The 19,237-nt window shown below is 52.3% G+C and overlaps 7 protein-coding genes across 7 annotated transcripts; 3 read left to right on the forward strand and 4 right to left on the reverse strand.

Moving 5' to 3' along the window:
• Positions 1–450: 450 nt before the first annotated feature.
• JN550_002774 (uncharacterized protein) lies at positions 451–2,315 on the reverse strand (the record flags this gene model as incomplete). Its single annotated transcript, XM_049314106.1, has 5 exons — positions 451–671; positions 734–1,484; positions 1,539–2,009; positions 2,068–2,204; positions 2,264–2,315. 5 exons carry the CDS (start codon positions 2,313–2,315, stop codon positions 451–453), a joined length of 1,632 nt encoding a protein of 543 aa, XP_049175299.1.
• A 660-nt stretch (positions 2,316–2,975) lies between these two features.
• Positions 2,976–4,328, forward strand: JN550_002775 (uncharacterized protein; the record flags this gene model as incomplete). Its single annotated transcript, XM_049314107.1, has 1 exon — positions 2,976–4,328. The coding sequence occupies one exon, from the start codon at positions 2,976–2,978 to the stop codon at positions 4,326–4,328; it is 1,353 nt and encodes a 450-aa protein (XP_049175300.1).
• Positions 4,329–4,502: 174 nt separating this feature from the next.
• JN550_002776 (uncharacterized protein) lies at positions 4,503–6,407 on the reverse strand (the record flags this gene model as incomplete). Its single annotated transcript, XM_049314108.1, has 1 exon — positions 4,503–6,407. One exon carries the CDS (start codon positions 6,405–6,407, stop codon positions 4,503–4,505), a length of 1,905 nt encoding a protein of 634 aa, XP_049175301.1.
• A 1,775-nt stretch (positions 6,408–8,182) lies between these two features.
• Positions 8,183–9,652, forward strand: JN550_002777 (uncharacterized protein; the record flags this gene model as incomplete). The annotated part of the gene is made up of 2 exons (XM_049314109.1): positions 8,183–9,238; positions 9,296–9,652. 2 exons carry the CDS (start codon positions 8,183–8,185, stop codon positions 9,650–9,652), a joined length of 1,413 nt encoding a protein of 470 aa, XP_049175302.1.
• A 1,174-nt stretch (positions 9,653–10,826) lies between these two features.
• JN550_002778 (uncharacterized protein) lies at positions 10,827–12,074 on the reverse strand (the record flags this gene model as incomplete). The annotated part of the gene is made up of 1 exon (XM_049314110.1): positions 10,827–12,074. One exon carries the CDS (start codon positions 12,072–12,074, stop codon positions 10,827–10,829), a length of 1,248 nt encoding a protein of 415 aa, XP_049175303.1.
• Positions 12,075–15,442: 3,368 nt separating this feature from the next.
• JN550_002779 (uncharacterized protein) lies at positions 15,443–18,292 on the forward strand (the record flags this gene model as incomplete). The annotated part of the gene is made up of 3 exons (XM_049314111.1): positions 15,443–16,112; positions 16,190–16,847; positions 16,909–18,292. 3 exons carry the CDS (start codon positions 15,443–15,445, stop codon positions 18,290–18,292), a joined length of 2,712 nt encoding a protein of 903 aa, XP_049175304.1.
• A 264-nt stretch (positions 18,293–18,556) lies between these two features.
• On the reverse strand, positions 18,557–18,904 carry JN550_002780 (uncharacterized protein; the record flags this gene model as incomplete). Its single annotated transcript, XM_049314112.1, has 2 exons — positions 18,557–18,629; positions 18,756–18,904. The coding sequence occupies 2 exons, from the start codon at positions 18,902–18,904 to the stop codon at positions 18,557–18,559; spliced, it is 222 nt and encodes a 73-aa protein (XP_049175305.1).
• Between the last annotated feature and the right edge of the window lie 333 nt (positions 18,905–19,237).

The raw sequence follows: 19,237 nt of genomic DNA on the forward strand, positions 1-19,237 counted from the left end.
ATTAGCACTGGCTGGCCGGGGCTGGGGGGCGTGGACGGTGCGCCCAAGGGGCTCCAGGGCTTGTATTGGCAACGATGGGGCTTGGATGGGGGCATTCTCCAGCGCTGTCGCACGGGCCAGTCCGCCGGGCTAGCTCTGGGTATCTCCCAGGTTTCCCCAGGAATTCCCCAACTTGCCTCGAGGTACGACCGGCGTCCACGGGTCGCTCTCTTGTGCAAGCCCACCTGTTAAACTCTGTTTCCGCGGATCCAAGTTATACTGCTTTGAGTCGCACTTGTCACGTTTCCGGTCTTGAAACTTCGTCACTGGTGTCTATCTACGTGAAGTGCGATCTACTCAATTGATTGCTTGTTTGAGATCGATTCTTAGGCGATGGTCGTCAGTCACACGAACTAACTAACTAACTAACTACAGAGATGTACGCCGACGCTCATATAGCCAGTCATGGGCTCAGTCCTCATGCATGAACCTATGGAGAGTCTCATTGCGGGCAATATAAGCGCGAATCCTCTTTCCGTAGATCCACAGTGGGATGGTGAGCAGGTTGACGGCTACAAATATACTGCCAAGCACGTTGAACACTGCTAGCACTCCGTCTTTGGCCAGCCAGTCATTGACAAAATACGTCAATCCAAAAGTCAGGAAGTTGCGGGCGTTGATGGCGACGAATGCTGGTAGACCGAGTTAGCGTCCAGACGGCCAGGATCTCAGGGTGATCGCGCTGTAGTCTTACCTTCCTCACTCAGTTCCTTGTGAGCATCGATCACGTACCCAAACACACAGGCATTGGCAATAGCTAGACTCATGTTCGCTAGGCCGAAACACAGGACTGGCCCTATCCAGTGGGTCTGGTAATGCACTGTGGCGCCGAAGCCATAGAAGCCCACCACACCAATGATCATGGGGATAATGATCGTTGGAAGCCGGAACTCGGGCTCGTAGATGCCACGGTTCTTCTTCGCAAGCCAGAGGCACACCCAGTCATTCAGCGGACCCGAGATGACCTCGCCGATGAAGGTCAAGATGAAGGGCGACAGTGATATCAGGCCAGTCTCGGACACGGAAAAGTTGTAGGGCGGTGCGGTGAAGATGGTCGCATTCACGACGCTGAAGACCACGATCCACGTCAGGGTTGCACCGTAGAGGAGGAAAGCCCAGAGGACGGCTGGGTACCAGAAGATGACGAACGGGCGGAGGAAAATCTTCCAAAAGGGGGTGGAGCTGTAGGTTCCGCTCCACAGACGCAGTGTTTGGATGTATGGCTCCTTCTCCTCGGTTGCCACAGCCTCTCTATGTTCAAGTTCAAGCTCGGTCTTCTTCTCCTGGATGACAGCTTTTGCTTCCTTGTCAAGTGTTGCTGTCACCAGTTGCTGTCCAAGTGTGCCTCGATTATAAGCCGTCTCCGGCACGAAAAAGAACACTAGCGGAAGCAGCGCTCCAAACAGGATGGCGCACCAGATGAAGGTCCACTGCCAACCTTGGTCCTACCATCTTCTTAGTTTCATACTCACAATAGCTTCGTAGATAATGTTACTCACTTGGATGATATAGCCAGCAATGAGGGCACCCCCGCTAATGCCACACAACAGGAACATGTTCCACACAGCAATCCTCGTAGCGCGTTGGTGGACGTAATACAGGTCCGCAATTGTGCACTGAACCAGCACCTCATACGGTGCCATGCCCAGGCCACTCCAGAGGCGACTGCCGAGGAAGCTATTGTAGTCTTTGGAGAGGGCGCCCCAGATGCTGCCCGTGAGCATAATGATACTACAAATCACGTACACGGGACGCCTGCCAATCTTCTTGGCCATGGGGTTGAATATGAACAGAGATATGCCGATCAGAAGGATCAGCCACGCAGTCGCCTGGGAGAGTGTGTTCACGGTAATCCCCAATGCGGCTGACACGTCGACGAAACCCGGCGAGAGCATGGGGCCGTATGCACCCACGACAGCAGCCGAGAGACCGACGATGCCAAGGATTACATCTTTCTGCCATGTTGGCCACTATAGCACGTCAGCACCATCCAATACATAGTCAAGTGGAACTGCTCAAGGAACTGACGTTGAGTGGATCATTGGGGGAATCGCTCGGTTGAGGCACGAGAATGACGTGGGAGTATCGTCCCCTGCCATGCTTCAGTACCTCACGGGGAACTTCGTCGTACTCGTGCGGCACATCAGATTGGTCGGTGAGAAACACTGTAGAGAATGCGTCAGCACGCCGAATGTGCCAGTTGGGCTGGACATAATGTATTCACCTGTGCCGGGCACATGTTCCATGTGCTTGTCCTCCAGAAGTCCCCAAGGCATGGTAGTATGAACCCAAGATACAAAAACTTAAGAAAACGAGCTGCTATCAGGCTTGATGAAAAGAGATATCGCAGATCAAACAGACATCGAAGGGACATTTTCTACTTTAACTTCGCGATCCCTTTTGCAACGCGGTTCTGGATCCTTGGCAGGGCCATTAGAGCCTAATCCGTTTACAATAGACAATGCCCTAAAGTGCCACGGTTCCCCAACGCATCTCGAATCTCATTGCTTGATCGGCAGCTCCCCCGCATGACAAAGGTATGAGCAAGCATGCCGGAGCCTCAGCTTCTCCACGCGCCAACAACTGCCGTCAAATTCGAGATGCGGGGAACCCCAGCACCACGTTCACAGCCGTGGTTATCATGATTCGCTACGGATCTGTTTGTTTTCATATCTCACTGTTACGCAAGAAATTGCCGTCCACTGCCGGGGGAAAACTATTTGCTGACGTGTGGTGGCTTTTCGTCTGGAGAATACCAAGAATCCCGAGTCACTAGCGCGAGCCATCGTACCGGATTAGCGCGAGTATACACTTTGCACGTGTCAAGTACAAAGGGCAGATATTGAGACAACCTCTGGTGCAACTGAATCATCAAGATTTGTCCCGCTCAAACCTTAGAGGGCCTTGAGAAGGTCAAAAAAAAAAAACAAAGCAATATGGCTACTACCAACAATCATAACTCATCATCAGCCCCGACCCCGACGGGGATCCGCGTGGTCATTGTCGGGGCCGGGTTCGCCGGCCTCACGGCGGCCATTGAGTGCCACCGGCAGGGCCACACCCCGATCGTGGTGGAGAAATTCCCGGCGCTGAAGCCGCTGGGCGACATCATCTCGTTCGCGCCCAACTCGTCGCGCATCTTCCAGCGCTGGCCGGGGGTCGCGGAGAAAATGGACCCCATCTCGCTGCGTCCCCCTGGGTTCACCATCAAGTCGTTCAAGGGCGACACCCTGTACTACCAGGTGTGGTCTGAGGAGGAGACCTCGTGGGGGGTCCGGTTTGATGGCCACCGAGGGGAGTACCATCAGATTGTTTTTCGCCATGCGGTCGAGGACTGCGGCATCGAGATAAAACTTGGCGCCCAGGTGGTGGACTACTTTGAAGACGACAGCGAGGCCGGGGTGGTGCTCGAAAACGGAGAGAAAATCTCGGGGGACGTTGTCCTGGCCGCTGAGGGGGTGCGCTCCAAAGGCCGTACTACGGTGCTGGGGTACGAGGACGCGCCCAAAGCTTCGGGGTACGCAGTCTACAGATCGTGGTTCTCCACCAAAGATACCGTGGCCAAGGACCCAGAGCTCGACTGGCTGATCAAGGAGGGAGACCAGCACGTGGCCTGGCTCGGGCCCGATGTGCACTTCATCGCCGCGACACTCAAGGGCGGGCAGGACTTCAGCTGGGTCTGCACGCACAAGGACGATAAGGACATCGGCGAGTCGTGGCAGTGGGAAGCCCCGCTGTCCGACGCCCGGGAAGTGCTCAAGGGCTGGGAACCCAACATCCAGCGAATCCTGGACCGCACGCCCGAGCCCCTGATAGACTGGAAGCTCGTCTACCGGGACCCGCTGTCGACCTGGATCTCGCCGAAGCGCCGCATCGCCCTCATCGGGGACGCGGCGCACCCTTTCCTGCCGACCAGCATCCAAGGCGCCAGCCAGGCGATGGAGGACGGGGCCACGATCGCGGTCTGTCTTCGCAAGGCGGGCAAGCAGCAGATACGGGAGGCCGTCGAGGCCTTCGAGGCGCTCCGGTACGAGCGGGTGAAGAGCGCGCAGAAGACGGGCGAGCAGACGCGGGATATCTGGCACAAGGCGGACTTCGGGGCCGCGAAGAAGGACCCTGAGAGCTTCCGGCTCAGACGAGAGGAGTGGCTCTTGAATTTTGACGCCGAGACGTTTGCGGATAGAGAGTATGATCGTACCGTGGATGTCATTAGAGAGAAGGGTGTCGTAGAGGCTAGAGCACTGCATGTTCCCGAGGGGCGCTACGGTTACCTCGAGTATAATGGTTAAATTGAGACTCATGTAGTAACAGCTTGGCAGCCCTGAGCCAGGATCCCACAGGACTGGTTCTTACTCCGTACTATACAAGAAGTCTAGAACTGGGAGTATTAAATATGCGATATATGCATTACTATTACAGCAATATAGACAACCACCAATAACCTCTCCGTTATGTGCATTCTTTCATAACAGGTCATTGACGTACCCCATCCTATCCCGGTTCTTGTCACAAACCCTCGCGAACTCGAGGAGCAGCCTCCAAATGTAAAGTAGCATGTCTTCTCGTCTGAGAACCTTCTCGGCCCAAGCTTTCCCAGATTCCGCTATGTGTTGAGCTGCAATGTCGCCCTTCTCATCTGCCGTAAAATAGTCCAATACGGCATACAGGTCCTGCAACGTGTTTTCCAGAGGCGCAAAGTGTAGCCACGGTACCAGACGATCGTCGTGCCATTCTGCATATATCGTGCTTTTGAGCGGAAGCGAGGTGGACAAGAGGAGGGCGCGGAAACGTGCGCTATAGCTGTTGCCGTCAACGTCGGGCATAAACTTCTGGCGGAACTGCTTCCCCATTTTGACCTTCTTAGCTGGGCGATAGTATGGCTCCAGGTAATTGCAGCAGAATACGCAATCCTCCGTGACAGGGAAACACATAAAGTTTGTGAACCCTGCGTCGCCTATAGTCGATATCCACTCGCCGATGTGGCCCTTACGGCCATCCGTGATGTTGTACAAGTTCGGTGGTGGCATCGGGAAAGTCTCCGCGTCAAGCCCATGCCGTTCTACGTTGGACACTGTGCTACCGTTCAGCATTTGTACCAATCGTAGACGCTGGAAGTGTTTCCAGTTTTCTTCCTTGTGGCGACCTCCAGAGGCGACGCCGCGCCATACAACACCTCCCTGTTTCAAATCCCAACGCGGCCCGTGACCCCAACCGCCAGAAAATTGAGCATCGTCAACCAAGTACATGGCTCCTGGGATTAGAATATCATTGTTCATCGGTAGCTTGCATCCGCTGAACATAGGGACCAGAGACCTGGACGTCGAAGTCGTGATAGGCTCGATGAATGTACCATGCAGTCCATTCAAGTGCGGTTGAGTGCAAGGATCCATCGAGGCCGAGTAGTTCTTGACAAAGCCATCCTGAGAGAATGGGGCTCTCCAGTCCAACGGAAAAGCTGGTGGTGTCGTAAAATCCTTTACAGTAGGTGCATCTCTGCCTGGAGATTCCGGCGGACAACCCTCGCGTGCCATATCCCAGTAGGGAGGCGCGCCCCCTGTGACCCAATCCGATGGTGGAGGTTCAATAGACTCCACATCTACCTCCTTCAGTCCGCTGTAGGCCTGGATTGTATCCTGAGGTGTTGAAATGGATCTCGCTAGCTCGGCATCTCCCACTAGAGCATTGATGTCATCCCACGGTACCAGAATTCTTGGCTCGTCCATATAATTGATGGGCATGTCGACATCTGGTAGCCATTCAGCAGCTTCGCCAATGAGAGAAGTCCATAAACTCAACCACGGGACATGACCCTTGGTATCCCCAATGGCATACGCAGCGCCATTGCGTACCCTGACTAGATGTTCCCCACTGGCAGCCTGTGCTGCCGTGATTATTGGATCCTTGGCCCAATAGGGCAGCATGTCATGTTCGATGCGGTCGAAGAACTGTTCAAGGATAATCGCGTCGTGCTTCAAGGCATATTCAACCCATTTATCGAAGCCTGGTGGCGGGTGCCTCCCCCTTCGTTCGCGATATTTGGCCGCGGCTGTTCTAAGATCGGGAGAGCGCTGTAATAGCAGGCGATCATGGCTCCGCTCGGATTCGAGAATCAGCTCGTCGATTGGGTGATACGGCGGGGTGGTTCTGGACAACAACTCCAGGTAGGAGTCAAACACGGACGGGCCACTGGGGTTTCGGGGATGGAAAATGTCACCGATTTCAAACGAATCGGGAAGGACCAGGTAAAGAAAGATTATCAGGCCAGGGAGCACGCTGTAGGTCGCAAAGGTTGCCAGCGACTTGGGACTGGCGTTTGACAGCCATCGCGACAGCCGTGAGAGATGGGACATCAAATTGGAGCGACGCATGCAATCATGAGAGAACACAGAGGAGCCAACTCAGGAGGGTGGTTTTCTTCCATTCGCATCGTTGATGGATACTTTTGGATAGGGAAACGAAGGCGGAGCCCAGGCATCCATCGTGACCAGCCCGCATGCTGGCAACCAAGGAGATTGATTTCCGTCACACAGAGCCTTGCTGTGCCGCACCAATATCAAACTTGACTTTCGACACATGATCCGAAGGGATCTTACGAGCGGCGCAGCATGCCGCACATTTCTAGCTGCATGATCGCGTGCAACACGGCGAGAGGAAGCAGGACTCATCTGGTGTCGCCGAGGAGCAAATGAGTGAGGTCTGGGCGCATCTACCCTAATGTTATTTATAATATCTAATCGTTCCCACGCCAAAGGCTCGTAAGAACAATAATCAAAAATCAAACGGGCCACAGTCTGCGGCTTGGTCTTGAGGAGTCAGATTGATTGGATCGGGACCTTGCTGCCGGAGGCCCATAGAAAGCATCGCCGCTTTTAGTCTCGACGGCCGCGGATCGGTCTAGTATTGATATGGGCTAGCAGCCTACGGCCCGTTTAGCACAGCCGGCCGAGTGTAAGTAGATCAATTCTCGGGCCGTTGAGTAGAGGCTCCGAGCTAGGGTACCAACCAACGGAACAGGGAGGATCACGAGGAAACTCTTAACGTTGTCGAAAATGAATTTTCTACATTTTCACAACAAGTGAAGGTCATCTTTGATTGCTTCCCCCGTACTTTTATGGACCTGGATAGGATGTGATATGATGCAGGGCGCGTAAAATAGTGGGGCTTCAGGGGTCCTACAGCCCTATAAAGCTAGCTGGAAAGCTTTGACTGGGTCAATCACGGCTTGTGGCAAATATGTACCGTAGCACTGTTGGAGTTGACGTTGTTCCGCACATGATTGATGCCACAGACCTAGGACTCAGCTTGATTGTGGCTCCTCCCTTGCATCGATTGCGGCACAACTTGCCAGACTATGACTTGGTCGGCAGATGGGCGTTAATTGTGAGAACTTGCGGCTGTAACCTGCAACCCAACACCTGCAGTAGTCATTTCGCTTAGCGAGAGCACTTCTGCGACATGTTCCCGATTCTGGCACTGAAGAACAAAATACGGCTGCCAACCTACTAGAAAGACCCGCAGGCCCACAGTCATACAACTTTCTTCCTCTCAATGGACTCCCGTGACTCCTATCAGATCATGATACTCGAATTACATGATCATCCCATAGGGCACCCCCGTCCACCTTGAACGGGTAAGCAGCCCGTAGCCTGCACCGAAAAGGGCAGTTTTCCGTTGTGAACCCTGTATCTCTTCATGGAATCGTGGAGTACCACGTGATTCGTGTACCTAATTGTCAACAGATATGAAAGTGAGAGGGGTATGTGCAAGAGAGAGTTGCAAGAATGCTGTCTTGGTCAAATCACCCAGTTCATGGGTCATTCAAAATCTGTGATTCACGGAGCCAGAGTCCAGGTTAGGCAACGGCGCTCCGCCTTGACAGGCACTAGCCGAGCCGCACACCTTGGATCCACGCGGTATTAGCCGGGCCGTAGAGGGTTCCGAGGGGAGCCCACGTATGTGCCGATGACCCCTGTACAATCCCAGAAACACAAGGCGTTGGGCCATATCCATTTCACTGGGTATTCTTCCAACGCGTGGCCCATGACTTGCTGCTTGAATTTTTTCTGATTAGGTGGTAGCCCGCCGAACCCCCATTCCCAACATTCTTCCCTTTCCGGCTTACGCGCTGACTTCACGGTCAACGATGACCCCGTCTCTAATGACCCGGCTGCTGCGAAAGCCCAAGATCGCCATTGTTACTGTATTCGTTTTAATATTCTTTTCAATACTTATGAGCTTTAATAGTGGATTACCAACTACAATACCTACCTTGTTCCCAGGCCTTGCAGCGTCGCCATATTACTCTAAAGACGAATCCCACTATTATTCATGGAAAACGCCGTCATTTTTCCCGCCTTTGAAAAGTCCACCACCTAGGACGCCTAAGACAAAGGCAGCTGAACTATGCGGAGGCTTTCCTACCCACCTTAAAGATAGTATTCAGGTCATATTAAAGACTGGAGCTGGCGAATCGGCCAAGACCAAAGCCCACATCTCCACGGTCACTTCTTGTATAAGTAACCTCCTAATCTTCTCGGACCTGGAAGAGCAAGTGAAAGGTCACCGGTTCATCGACATCCTCGCAGACCTACCCTCATCGTACAATGACAGCCCCGACTTTGCCACTTACTCGGCGCAGAAGCAGGCGCACTCGGAAGGAAACGCTATCGGTTACTCCGCTGATGGCTGGAAACTAGACCGCTTCAAGTTCCTTCCAATGGTCGACAAAGCCTACGAAATGCGCCCAGACGCCGAGTGGTACGTTTTCATCGAGGCAGATGTGTATTACTTCTGGGACACTCTTTTCCGCCTACTCCATCAATTGGACCCGTCCAAGATACATTACATGGGATCCCCCGCGCCCGGGGCGGACGGAAACTTCTTCGCATATGGTGGCGCCGGATTTGTATTATCGCGCGGCCTGATGCAGCAGTTGGTTGGAGACTCTACTCGACTAAGCATTCTCTACGGAGAGTATGTCAAGAATGACTGCTGTGGCGATGCCGCACTTGGCTACGCAATCAGGAATAAAACGGGAGCGCCACTAGAGGCACTCTACCCTACATTTGCCGGTGACGAGCTTATCGGCTTGAAAGTGGACGCAGAGAGATGGTGCATACCTTTACTTGCGCTTCACAGGGTATCGCCGGAGCAGATGACGTCGCTTTGGGAGTGGGAGCGTACAAGGCCATACAATCAGGTTCGTGGTGGTGTAGACCGCATTCTCACCACGGCATAGCTAACAGCAAGGAAACAGTATCCTTTGACCCACTCCACGATTCTCGATTTTACCTTCTCAAACATTCCCGATTCTCCTGTACGAGCCTCGTGGGACAACCTCTCTCCCGATGTCCAACCAGACGGCTCAGCTGCGCACATTTCTGCTTCGGCATGCGCTGAAAGTTGCGCAACCAACAGACTCTGTCTTCAGTATTCTTATATGGCCAGGGTATGCAAATTTGGAAATTTCATCCAGCTCGGACGACCGATATCGGATGCCGATTCACTCTCTGGCTGGGATATGAAGAAAATGGCTCGATTGGGATATCAAAAGGATCCGAGGAAGAGCAGTTCTTGCAAGCATGCCACTTGGCTCAAGCCTGAAATTCGGTAACCCAGCGGACACTGACCCTCGGTCGCGTATTCTGCTCCTGGAGACCATGGATGCTGAATGGATAACGCCGAGACGCAGATTTTGAGATTGACCGCATGCGGCAAGGACTCTGCGCATAGTCTCGTGGCCAGCCCTGTTTCTCGTCACGGCCTACAATGAGGATATAAATGCTACCGATCACTCTCGCGTGTGCCGCCTTGAATGAGCGCGCACAGTCATTGCCAGCCAGCTTGTCGTACCTCCCTTGGCGAGGATTGGGACAAGGAGCAGGCAGGGTATCATATCATCCAGGGTGCATACGATAGTCGGCGTAGTATATCGTCCACAGTTGACAGATCTGAGTTAGCCCAGACGCCTGGGAGGCCGATAGGACCTTGCAAAGGCCAACCTGGCCCTAGCCCTGCAGCGTACAGAACGGATGAAATGACCATCAAAAGCCATGTCTGGTGGCCATTTGTGCTATCTACATGGGGTATCAACCTGAACATAACTCAAAGCGAATCTGCATGCCTCGCGCTGGGAGGTGGCTTTTGATACAGACAACGAGCTGCGTTGGTCACCATGCCGGAGTGTAATGGAAGGCGAGCAGCTTCGACGGACTTGAAGGATTCAATACATTTCGCAGTAACACAGAAGCCAAAAATTCTTCCCGCAAGAGATCGATTCAGGCTGCGGTACGAGACTCAATGGAGACAAGTGGAGGGACATGGTTAATGTCAGTCCGCTTTTCTTAGCTGGGGAGAAATGGAACGGCGCGCCCCTGAGTTGGGCCGATCTTGAATCACAACTTGGGTCTGATTGGAAGTTGCTATGCCACATCCGCTTCAAGTATAGTTCAAACTCTGGAGCTGTCCAACCGCTGCAGCTAGGGCTACGATAGTTTAAGCATTGACCCTGGCAGCTTGACGCTTGTCGAATAGCTAGTTGCCACTCACGATATAGTCTACTTCACAGTGCTCTTATTAAAACCGACTTCCGCCTCTGAATCTGATCAACGGCGTGACCTAAGGAATTGCTTAAATCCGCGCTATAATACGTCAATTGATTCATCGTCCTAGAACGTCTAGATGCACACCGTATGCACACCGCGCAATCAAAACCAAGGCGTTCGACAGAAGTTTCTGCCACGTCAACATATAAATAATCTTCTAGTACTCAAGAGCTACAACTAGCCTTAGAACTCACAATCCGAAATGACCAAACACTGGCCATGTTGTGAAACCCTGATCTTTCCGTACTTGACTCCACCCGCTTGGTTGTCTTTCACACTGTAGCTTTCTAGGCGATCATTGTCACGGGTGTACCTGGTAGCTCGCGCTGTACCTAAGACCAGCTGGGCCGGATCGGTGAAGTCAAACTTCGTAAGCGTTTTCCAGCCACTTGTTCTCACAGCCTCTGCGGACGTCCACATCAATAGCAAGATATTGAATGCAAACGCTGCTGCGATCCAGCTAGTCTGCCCAAATTTCACTGATCGGGTGAGCAGATGGACCTCAACGTCGGATGATACATTGGCGACCATCAGTTGCGCTCCTGCGTATCCAAGAAGTATGTCATCCATCACAGCTTCAAGTGCGGCCTCAAGACCACCTAGTACTGCCTCGCCATCGCTTAGTTGGGATTGCGTCCTGTTGGCATTGTGCGCAAATTTGTAATTTTCAATGTTGGCATTGATGGACTTCCCTAGGAATGAGGAGTACAGGCTCGAGAGATCCGATGACATAAGGTTGAATTGCCAATTAGCGAGGAAAGTGAGGTTCCCTTTTGGTTCGAAGTCGTCGGTGCTTGGAGAAGTAGAGCCCTGATGCAACGGTGTTACGCTGATGTTCTTCGCCGCGAAGTCCGTGGAAACAGAGAACTGTGATGGTTTGAACTCCCACTCACACTGCACCTTGTCCAAGTGATCGTAATCTCTGCCGGCGGCCATGGCTAGCATTCTCCTTGGCTGTGATGGGTTAGAGGTGACGCCGATGGTCACCATCGGGTCAGATGAATAACCCATATACTCCAGCGCTTCCGGCTCCCCAAGCAGACTATTCGGAAGGTAACCGATCGCCGTACAGACTGTGTAAGTGTTGCTCTGGCACTGAAGACTGAAGTCGGCGCTGGAGTTGTAAATACAGTCAACGTGAGGGACATAGCCATGTTCAATATAGGAATAACCAGTGGCATGTGACGTTTTGCTTAACGCATCGTCTACAAGACCGATCGGGGCTCCAGTTCCATAAGAGCGGCCCGTAAAGTAAAAGCCAGTGTTGTCTAGCTTGGGATGAACTCGCGGCGCCCCATCTACTGTCGTCGCTGTTGCCAAGCTGTTCATCAAGTATGGCATATATTGTTCGCCAACATTGTATGTGAATAGCCCCTGGTCCGACTGGCTGAAATGTGAACCGAATCTCTGACCCCAGTTGTAGAGCAGCATTTCTGTGTTGGAATATTGAGGCACACGCATCAGTGTGCTGTGATTTGATACAACTTCTATAGGGGTCAATGCACCAGTCCACACTGCCGATGGCCCCGCACTTAACGCACAGAAGACGGCAAGCGAGGTCGAGAGGTAAAAGGGTAAGCTGGTGAGAAGCTTCTGCGATAGTATGGCAGTCCAGAATCGCAGAGAATTCAGTGAAATTGACCTCGTCGAAAGGCGCGACCGAATGACGTACTGAACCAGCCGACACACAACATACGTGTTCATCATCCCAAGAGTGTAAGCTATCACCTGTACAGCGACCTGAGTCACAGTACGATTGGTTCTGATGAAACTATATGTCGAGTCCGGAGCGACCCAATGTCTTGTGTCACCTATGAACAGTACGACACTTATGCTGATCAGAGGTACGAGCGCAGAGAAAGGGGCCCATTTTTAAAAGGGGCTCAATTCAGCCTCGGCATATTGGTTCAGATGTTGTTGTGATGTTGCAGCTTTGAATGGAAACGAGTGCCCGTAATGATCCGCGTTTAGGTTTCCGTTTAGAATGGGGTTTCTCGGTAGACTATCCATCTCAACATCCGCGTCCACCGTGTCCACCCCTTGTGCAAGGGGGGTGTAGCGACCCGGGACGGGTGTGTTGGACCCTCCCAATGGGCCACTCATTCCACCCCAGGAAGGATAAGTAGACAATAGGAAGAAGGAAACAGTGTTTCTCTAGACTAAGGTCAATGAAACATGTAGAGGCCAGCGTCTAGGTCACCTGGTCTTATGTATTCAGGCGCGCGACCACGTGCGGCGCAGCGCTGCCAGACTGCTTCTCCGCCCACGAAGGATTGTGCATGCATGATTAGCCTCGCTACGATACGCACCCTAGGCGCGGCTGAGACTGCCAAAAGCCATTCGAGTGCATCACCTCAGCTAATGGAGCTGTTTCTTATCTACGGAGGTTCATTTCAAAAGTCTTCGCTATCGTGCGAACAAGAGTGATTTCCTAAAGGACTGTGTATCACGTCCAAGTCCCTATAAATTTTAGTGCTTGTAAGGGACTGACAGTACTAGAGAGCCTCTCGCTTACAGTGATAAGCCTCTAGGATTATAGCGACCATCCCCTAAAGAGACATGCACGGTACAGTCTAGACTGAGAAGGGAAAGCACAGACCATGGCGATGACATTTGAAATCAACCTCCGTATGGCAAGTAATATAAATGCCCCCTGTCAAACAAGGTGGTCAGCCTACACAGTAAAGGACCATAAGTGGAGGTGATCACGTGAGTGGTGGACCTTCTACGGTCGTCCCTGCAGGATTTACTAGGCACTCGGAAGTAAGGCGAGAGGGGACAAGGAACTCCTAGACGCGGGAATTACGATCGCGGTTGGAATTTAAAGACTAGATAGTTTAGGCGCGACTCCATCCCAATTTCCAATCACTCAGCTTTGTACTCGTGCCATACCAACTTCTGATCACCACTCAAGTCCAACTATAGTCTACACAGGCTGTCATGTAAGCTACAAAACTATCGAGAATAGAATAATCAAGGTTATCGTATTCGATGCTAGTGTTGCAATCTCCTGTCTACCCTCCTGCTGTTTGCTTCCAGCATTCTTTTTGGCCTCTGACACCTTGTTGTATTGTTTTCAACGACTTGTGCAAATGCTTCCCCATAATGTCCAGGACCTTTTTCGAACAGCAAGATTTTGCACTTCATTTTGTAAAGGAGGATCTGGATTGATCTGTCTGAACTTGATGCGTGTACCTAGGGGTGCACCAAGATAGCTTGTCGTAGATAAGATAAAAATAAAGACAAGCCACTTAAGGTTAATTCTGCGGGGGGCAGGATTAGTTAGGGCAGCTTTCTACACATCACTTTTGTGACCCTATGGTCCACGCATCAGAACTCTTTGGATTCCAGGATCTCATTAAGCCAATAAGGAATTGATTCGACTTCTCAAAGTATAGAGTGAATCTGCGGTTGAGTCATTGCCTAATTATCCAACCAGCAGCTACATTGTGATAAGCCTAAAGCTGTTCGTAGCCAGCATAGGGTGCTCAAAGGTTCCGCTTGTTAACTGCAAATTCATAGTCTAGTCCGAGGCTTTTGACTATACAATGCTGTGGACAATGAGCTATGTAGCTGTTGGTGCTGTAAAGCTGCAGAGTTTTTGCAAGCTTCAAAGGGCATGACCGTTGACCTGAACCATTCATATCATAAGGAGAAACAACAATATATATATATTTATGGCCCACCGAAGACAACATTCCGGCGTGTTCAAATTAGCAATACGGATCGCTGCAGAAGAACCCAAATGATCGGCCGACGTATTTCAGCGAGCTGTGGAGTTGGAAGCACAGTGATAGGGATCCCCATGAAATTTTTAATGGAGATATAAAGAACATCATTGCCTTCAACGCCATATAAGCTGCTTATATTACCATAGTCTCGCTATTTTCGTCAATAATTGAGGTAAGCTTTTTTAGTTGCTTTCTTTAAAGGCAAGTACTTCTGGCAATATTATGAATCTACGGAGCGGGGTGATATTGCCATAATGCGAGTTGGGATCTGCAAGAATTTGTAAATTGACGTTAGAATGTTCGCAGGCGGCTGCAGCAAGGACTGGTGCTGCCTTCGTTTCACGAAAGAGTATTTCCATACATTAGCAGCCCGGTGCAAGGTCACCGCCAACGACGGCAATGATAGAAGAAGAAGAATAGTCCGGTGGGGAGTGTTGTTGGCTAGTTTCTACAAGGTGACATCGATGATCGAATGATACTAGTGCCAAGTCATGAATGGTATGCCTCCAACACGAGGTTCCCAACTGCAAGACTAGTAAAATACGGCGTCGTCTCGCATATTTACTTACTAGTCTGAGTATACGAATCAGTCTTCTCTGCACTGAGCTAAATGTAAATCTCTCTAGTTAATGCCAGACATCAATAGTATACAGCTGTTTTGCTTTATGAACGCTGGTCCGGGATTTATTTCTCCGCTTCTCGCGTAGCGACTTAGTGCTTGCCAACCCGCGCTAAACCCGTCTCGCGTAGCTGCAATCTCGGCCATGGGTCCCAGAACGACTTTTGCGGAAGGTGGAAAGACTTGGAGTGCCAAATTCTCGTACCTGGAATCTTGGCAATGCGACTCTCCAGTGGTTGAGAATTGAATACGAGAAAAGTGTGATTAATACCATGCGATAGATTCAGTATCGCGTCGTGATCGCCAGTGTCCATGGTCCGTCGCGTGCTGATATATAAACATGGAGGCGGCGACTTGTCAATCAAGGTGTGCCACCAAAGCGTCGTCGGCTTTGGAATTTAATCGTCTGCGCTACTTGACTGTAGCTGTAGGACCAACCCGCAGCAAGGATGAAGTTCTCCCTCGCTATATTGGCTTTACTGGGGGCTATAGACTCGACTATAGCGACCACCACAGCCCCCAGCACCCCGAGCGATTCGACCTTGGATGCGACAAATGACAATTCTGTGGTCGCTGGTGCTTACATTGTAGAGTTTGAGGATGAGAATGAGGAGACCGATGTTTTCTATCAGGGATTGAGCGCAGATGGCATCGATGTCGACCATCGTGTGGACCTTCGGTATAACCTGTTCAAGGGCGCTTCCTTCAACCTCAGGAACACGGACAGCCTGAACGAAACGGTCGCGGCCATCGCCGGACTCCAAAAGGTCAAGAACATCTGGCCCGTCCGAAGGCTCTCGTTCCCAAAGCCCAATCCAGTGTCAGTAGGAAACAACGCTACTGCCCTTGCTGCCCACACCAAGCGCCAGCAGGTCGAGGAGAAGCCCTTTTCGCCTCATCTCATGACTCAGGTTGACCGGCTTCATGCTGGGGGTATCACTGGAGGCGGCATCAAGATTGGGATTGTCGACACTGGAGTTGACTACCTGCACCCTGCATTGGGCGGATGTTTCGGCGAGGGCTGCCTCGTTGCGTACGGCTACGACTTGACGGGCGACGATGACAGCTCCCCGGTTCCTATTCCGGATGATGACCCTTATGACGACTGCTTTGGCCATGGTATGTCAAAATTTTGAATCGCATCTTTCCTTAGCAAGCTTGCCATCATCGGAAACTCCTGCTAACTAAGTGTGCAGGAACTCATGTGACGGGTATTATTGCTGCGCAGGCGAATGATCAGGGTTTCCTCGGTGCATCTCCAAATGTAACCATTGGGATGTATAAGGCTTCTGGGTGCGGTGGATCAACCACGAATGATATCTTGATTGCAGGCTTCAACATGGCTTACGAAGCCGGAAGCGACATCATCTCTTGCTCTGCCGGTGATGACTCTGGGTTCGCCTCGGACCCGTGGGCCATGGCTGCGTCGCGTATCGCCGATGCAGGAGTCCCCGTCATTGTGGCTCTGGGCAATTCCGGTAGCGACGGGCTGTGGCAGGCTGCGACTCCTGCTAGCGGTTGGTCAGTCACTGCTGTTGGCAGCGTTGAGAACACACTTTCGCCAGTCATCCAGGCTGCGGCGTCGTTCTCGATCGATAGTGGTGTGCAAGAGAAGTTCGGCCTGCGATGGGGTTCGCCGGCTTTCCAAGAAAACTTGACCCTGCCGCTATGGTCTGTCAGCAGTGCCATCGGAGCCTCGGCTTGCAGCGCACTTCCTGAGGATACGCCAGACTTGTCAGACAAAGTTGTCCTTGTAGGCATATCAGTTGAGAACGGCTGCTATCCGGAAACACAAGCGGGATTTATTGCTGCAAAGGGTGGTCGTTACATCCTCTACTACGACCTCAAGAATGGGTAAGTATATTCCCGCCCCGCTACAAATCTGGGCTTGGCATGTTGACTAATTCCTATGTAGGACCACTTCACAGCTCTACATCTACGATGCCAACATCAAAGGCACCGCCTCGATCACTGTCGACCAGGGTATTGAGTTTCTCAACCTTCTCAACGACGGCCAGAATGTCACGGTTGATATTACAGACTATTCGAACGCGGGCATCTTCGTCCAGAATTGGGACAACACAGAGGGTGGCGGATACACGAGCAAGTCTTCCAGCTGGGGGCCGACGTTCGAGGTCGAAATTAAGCCTCAGATGACGGCACCCGGCGGCATGATCCTGTCGACCTACCCGCTACGGCTGGGAGGATATGCCGCAATCTCAGGCACATCCATGGCTACGCCTCTCGTGGCAGCGGCCTTTGCGCTCGTCGGTCAGGTGAAGGGGACACTTGACCCGGCGACTATCCGCCATGCTCTCTCTGTCACCGCCAAGGCGTTGAACTTCCATGATGGAACGTCGCCCTATGGCATTCTGGCTCCGGTTGCCCAGCAGGGAGGCGGCATGATCCAGGTATACGACGCTGCCTACGCCGCAACAACGCTAAGCGTGAGCAGCCTAGCACTCAACGACAGCGATCACTTTGTCGCGGACCAAACGTTCAGCATCCAGAACTCGGGCTCTCAGGACGCGACTTATACCCTTGGCCACGCCAAAGCCGCCACAATGTACTCGCTCCAGCAAGGAGCGAAAGTCCTCGTCACTGTAAACTTCCCTGGACGCATGGTGGACGACTGGGCTACGATCAGCTTCGAATCCGACTCCATCACCGTTCCGGCTGGTGGCAAGGCCGAGGTGAAGCTGACGGTGACGCCTCCTGCCACCGCCAACGCGACCTTGTTGCCAGTGTACAGTGGGTACATCACCCTGAACAGCTCGACCGGCGAAAACCTCTCCTTGCCGTACCTGGGAGTCAAAGGGAGCTTGCACGACACGCCTACGGTCCAGGGCGGCGGTGGCGCCGATCTGGCTGGCGTCTACCTGACGGACACCAACGGCCACTTCAACATCCCAGCAGCGGCCAACAGAACCTTCACGATACCGAGACCTGACGCAAATGTCACGGGCCCATCTCCGGTATACCCCAAGCTGCGGGCCAGCATGACCCTGGGCACTCGGGAGCTCCGAGCATACGTCGTCCCGCTGTCCAGCACGACGCTGCCAACGACGACCGTCCTTGGCTATCAGAGTTTGGGGTCCATGCCTGGATTCCCCAAGGAGTGGCTCTATAGAGGTGGAACGTCGCAGTATTTCTGGGGCCAGCTGGCGGATGGCACAATCGTCCCTGAGGGCACCTACAAGATCGTCGTGAGCGCACTGCGGTCGTTTGGCGACGCGAGCAAGGACGAGGATTGGGTGTCGGCGGAAACGGTGCCCTTCGTCATAGACTACACCGAATAAGTAAAGCTTAATAGTAATCCACTTGTATACCTCTTAGTTCTGCTTTGAGAAATTTCCACTTCGAAGCCATTTTCCGAGGATCAAAGTCTATGTCTATCCCACAAAGTCACACAGATTGTGTCTTCCCGGGGAGCTCTGCCAAACATCCCGTTTATCCATGCCATCCCCAGGTGTCAACAAGATATCTATCAGTTTCTACCCAAAGGAATCAATCCAGCTCTGCCTTCAGAATCGCCCACCCAACACTCTTGTCTACATATCTCATCATTGAAAGAACTCGACAATCTCGCGGGCAGCCCATGGCCATCCCAGAATAAGCGCAGACGCGGGAACATATCTATAGACAAACGCTGAAGTTAGTTAACAGCATTTAGAGAAAAGACCTAAATGGATTCGCATCCTCCCCAAGGCCGTTTGGTTCGTCTTTTTCCACGTGCTGATTTGACAGGGGTACTCCACTTACACGGCAGCAGTCCCGCCCGCCCTGCGCATGATGCGGCCGTAGTCCGTGGGTGCGTGGCCGCTGGCCCATCTCCTTGACACGGTGGACGATACTGTGGGACGTGTGCGGAGAACAGCGCGGCGGCTGGCGTTCAGAAGCTGGATGTTCATCTTGGGCTGTGGCGAAGAAGAAGCTGTAAAGACAAGATCGTAGCTTGGGTTCCTTGAGGCGGTACTGATCCAATTTTCGGATTGGCTTGCTGCCTTTTAAATGAATAAGCGAACTCGGAGTTTGCTTCGAGTTGTAAATGGCTGCTTGCCACGACGTCTCTTTAAGTTTATTACTGCAAGGTTGCGTTGTTGTTGGTAAATAGTTCCAAGAATGAGAACTTCGAGGTCTTGATACGTTCAACGGACGGACAGGCTGCTCGTCTTTTCCAGCAGGGTGATGGGCTAGGCAAGAGATCAAAGAGCACGATAGATCACACAGGGGAAGCTCGGCTG

This window comes from Neoarthrinium moseri (assembly GCF_022829205.1).
Source record: "Neoarthrinium moseri strain CBS 164.80 chromosome Unknown scaffold6_Wmoseri_CBS_16480, whole genome shotgun sequence".
Classification (NCBI taxonomy): Eukaryota; Fungi; Ascomycota; class Sordariomycetes; order Amphisphaeriales; family Apiosporaceae; genus Neoarthrinium; species Neoarthrinium moseri.